Below are 4,189 nucleotides of genomic sequence, written 5' to 3' on the forward strand. Positions count from 1 at the left end.
AGAACAGAGGAACATCAAAATATATTAAAGTTCTGATAAATAAAATGTGTAACAAATACAAAATTAAGATAGAGCTTCCACCAGAGCGCCCTCTGGTGGACCAACTATGCAACGCCAACACTCATGACAAGGTGGACAGTCCGTTTTATTTTTGAAATATTCATTCATCAGAATAATTTATTTGAACGAATAAATATAAAAAATTATTAATATTATTTTTTAATTAATAAATTAAGCAATGAATTATTATTTGAAATCGGCCATTGTAAATGCCGATAGATCGGAAAATGCCTCACATCGGCCGGGCTCTATCACGTAGTACCTTCAGCGCGCGCGCGCGCGCCGCGCGCACGCACACACACACACACACCACACACACACCCACACACACACACACACACCACACACACACACACACACACACACACACACACACACACACACACACACAAAATGAATTAATAAATAAAGTAGAAAAAAGTACAATTTAAAACACAGAGACAGACCAAAGAAGAGATCTATAAAAAGGCTTGCATATACTGGCATATTGCATTTAGTGGCAAAGCCAAAGTGAAATTTATCAAAAAGTATATGACACTCAATAAACTTCAGGCCCCCTAACCTGGCTGGGTCTACAGAGGGCTTTAAGAAGTGGCTGAACACTGTCTATTTTAAAATAGTGAGGTAAGGGCCCGGTTGCGAGAGTGTAGTTGATAGTAGAGAGCAGGCTGGGACCGAAGACAGAAAGGACGGATTTTAGAAATTTTGTGGGAACTGTATCCCAGGGACTGGAGGAGGGACACAATGTGCAATGCTTAGAATCAGAGGAACAGCTACAAGAAGAAATTGATCATACAGACAATTGTAGCCAATTAACTACTACTATTTCAAACTAAACACTGCACCATTTTTTAAGTCATTGAATATTTTTAGCCATGGGTTTTTGTTCATTTTAGTATTAAAACTAACATGCAGATACTTTGCTGGAGACAGCTATATCATCACTGTGACCCAGTTGCCTTCATTTATTTTATAGTGCATCACAGGGTAATGCAGTTGTTAACAGGACCTGATTTAAAAACTCTTCTTGTCAGTGCAGTAAAGTGCCCGTGGCAAACGCAGACATCTGAGACAACACAGCTGACTCTTGAATATCAGTTGTCAGTCCCCGCTTGCAACTGCATTACCATGTGTCACTGAGTTAAAAGACTAAACACTTGCTGTAATGGATTACATAGTAAAGAAAAGCATTTTTATTCAAAACAAATAGCAACAGCAGCCTAAAAAGTTGCAAATAAATACAAAAACCTCTGTAATGCTTTGGAAAACTGTCAACTGTAATGAAGAGTGATGTGTACATAGTGGGATAAAATACACAAAAACAGTGGAGTCTTCGCAATTCATGTTTACAGTAGCAATTATACAGTCGTGCCACATTACAGTATAGTTAACAATGCATTACATTGCGATGTGATGGTTATGGCAACTTACCCATATGTGCGCAAATGGTTTTAGCCATCCATTATAAGCTGAATCTCAGATAGTCTGGAACAGCTGGGAGTCCCCATTCTCTGTGCCCTTTGGTACAACTCAGAATCCCCAAAGTAACGAGCACGATACAGTAAGCCTTCCTCTGAAAGTACAAGAGCGTATTTCAGTACGCAAGGTCTCATTCAACAACTCTTTAAAATATGACATATGTAAATTAAGCTTTTGTAAGCTGTTGCAAGGAACTCAAAAAGGGATGTCATTTGTTATTATTATTACACCACCAATTGTCACCAATGAACTAAGAACACACCTAATTTTAAATCAAGGTGGCATACTTTACAATTGCAGTACTGTAAAGTCGTAATAGGTAACTAACAACTGATTCATTGAGAAAATAGCTGGCAGATTAATCAATCAAAATAACTGTTGAGTGCAGTCCTACTGTAAACTTACTCTGCTGCTTCTCCTTCCAACAGTTGTTTCTGAGGTTAGAGATGTAGTCTTCTTCTACACTTCTCTCAACATTCTTCAGGTTATTCCCAGCATATTCTTCATTGAAACGTTCGCCCACATAGAAAAGCACCTTCAGATTCGATGTATGCCTTTTGTGAATATGTCCAGCAGACCTGATGTACAGAGCAGATATAATAACAGAGTAAGTCAGATGAGACATTTTTTGCAACCTCAGAAAGCTCTCTGAGTGGAGCAACACTTACGGGCGGTAGCTAAGGCTGTAGGGAGGCTGGGTGACCATCATCTGGCTAAGAGCAGAAACAATGATGAGGATTAGGATGGGCATCAGCTGGACAAACAGAGCTAGACCTCCCTGTCCAGAGAGAAAACAAAACAACCTGATTGCAGTTTCATTACAGGCAACACAGTGCCTCAGCTGGTGTCAAATCCAAGTGTGATTAAAGTATTACAGACAGGACTTACATCTCTCTGCTGCTCTCGTCTTTCTTGTCTATTATGGTGTGCAAAGTGCATTCTTCCATTTCTGTAAACGTGTACGTTGCCTGAAAACAATTTAAGAAAATAAAGATAGATGAAGATAACAGCCATGTGACACCAATGCTTAGGAGTATGATAATCACATATTCAACCAGACAGAAAGAATTCTTTAGAAACTGTGTTAACAGGCAGAGTTCCATTTTTAACAAGGTTGGTCAAGCAAGCCAAAGACAGACATTACTGCAGCGAAATGGACTTGCTAATTACAGAGGAGATGAAATGAAATACCTACTAAGCAGACTATTTTCACTCCAAAAGAACATCACAGATAAAAAAACGTCTTGCCATTTTATCATACTGTACAATATTAATGATAAGATAATGGAACTATAAAGTTGTGCTTAGCCTGGCTTCCCATTGGGATCTTTCTGTGTTTTTATTGGTTGTGGAAAATGAAATGCAAACGCAAAGTCAAAAAACAAGGAGATTCCCAAGGCTGAACAGCCAGTCGGACAGCTCTGTTTAGCTCGGAGAATGATTGCTGATAAGAGCTGAGGAGAGCCAACCGTATATGTTTACTCCAAACATGAAAACCACAACACTACTGGGCCTCCATAGCGCTGCACCAACGTACATCATCATCACAAATGACCTCATCATCTGGCATCTACTTACTTGATGGGAAGCCTCCGCCAAAGAACATGTTGAAGAGGTCCTCCGGTGAGATGTCGGCTTCAAAATCACGATGGTGTCTGTGTCTGTTTGTGTTTGACCTCTCCTCTCCATACTGGTCATACTGCCTTCGTTTCTCAGTGTTACTCAGCACGGCATAGGCATTGCCAATAGCTGTAAGACACACACAAAAAGCCGCCACAGATTTGCAGTTAATAAACTTACATTTAGACGTTCCCTAGAGAACAGCCCTTGAAATTACTTTTAAATTTACCTTTAAATGCCTCTGTGGCTCCAGGTGCGTGATTTTTATCTGGGTGAAATTTTAGAGCCAGCTTTCTATAAGCCTTTTTAAGATCCTCCTCAGAGGCGGTCTTTTCAACCCCCAAAATTTGGTAATAATCTTTACAGCTCTTAATCCTGCAGTCAAAAAAACAAAAACACCCACCAGAGATAGTTAGCAGATTGCAAAGGAAAAATGGAAACATAATTACATCTCCTGGAATATTAATGTGACATCAAATACCTCATTAAGATAACAGTAATGACACAAACACTTTTTATTGCATCAGCAAACCAAATGATAATTCTGAGATTTCTACATTCAATCTAGTAATTTTTACAGTATTTCTGAGGATGCTGATTGCTCTCTATAAACATAGGAAAACTTCAGTCTCACAGTGAATGGTCACCATGCAAAAATCTGAATATATTGTGTGTGATCGGGCATCACTTTGTGCAGTTAATTTGCCACTTTGAAATATTCTCAATTCACTTACGGCACTACAACTCGTTTTCAAAATCAATCCGTGCTTTTAGCTGCTTGGCAATCACGCACTGGCAGTCATTATATTTTCCAGTTACATATTTATTCCCTACACCTAAAAAAAACAACTGTACTTCCATATATAACCACATTGTCACATTATTGATTAATATCAGGGTACTGAGTAACACATATAGTGTATCTTAAATTGTTCAACTCTACTGTGTCGTTGGTTGCGTAGTAACGTTGTCACTTAAACAAAAGAATATATTCACATGTGCACTAACTTTCTGACAGCCTCCAGCTGAT

General features: G+C 38.9%; 1 protein-coding gene across 1 annotated transcript in view; it reads right to left on the minus strand.

The window, feature by feature from the left end:
• dnajb12a (DnaJ heat shock protein family (Hsp40) member B12a) overlaps window positions 1-4,189 on the minus strand; it is a 5,897-nt gene that overhangs the window by 1,008 nt on the left and 700 nt on the right. Inside the window, exons 3-9 of the mRNA XM_032541677.1 lie at window positions 4,168-4,184; window positions 3,389-3,534; window positions 3,118-3,288; window positions 2,428-2,507; window positions 2,208-2,317; window positions 1,945-2,117; window positions 1,492-1,633 (exon numbers count right to left, since the gene is read on the minus strand). Coding sequence (XP_032397568.1) covers window positions 1,512-1,633; window positions 1,945-2,117; window positions 2,208-2,317; window positions 2,428-2,507; window positions 3,118-3,288; window positions 3,389-3,534; window positions 4,168-4,184 — 819 coding nt within the window. The 3' untranslated portion in view covers window positions 1,492-1,511. The remainder of the gene's footprint in view (window positions 1-1,491; window positions 1,634-1,944; window positions 2,118-2,207; window positions 2,318-2,427; window positions 2,508-3,117; window positions 3,289-3,388; window positions 3,535-4,167; window positions 4,185-4,189) is intronic.

This window comes from Etheostoma spectabile, chromosome 17 (assembly GCF_008692095.1).
Source record: "Etheostoma spectabile isolate EspeVRDwgs_2016 chromosome 17, UIUC_Espe_1.0, whole genome shotgun sequence".
NCBI lineage: Eukaryota > Metazoa > Chordata > Actinopteri > Perciformes > Percidae > Etheostoma > Etheostoma spectabile.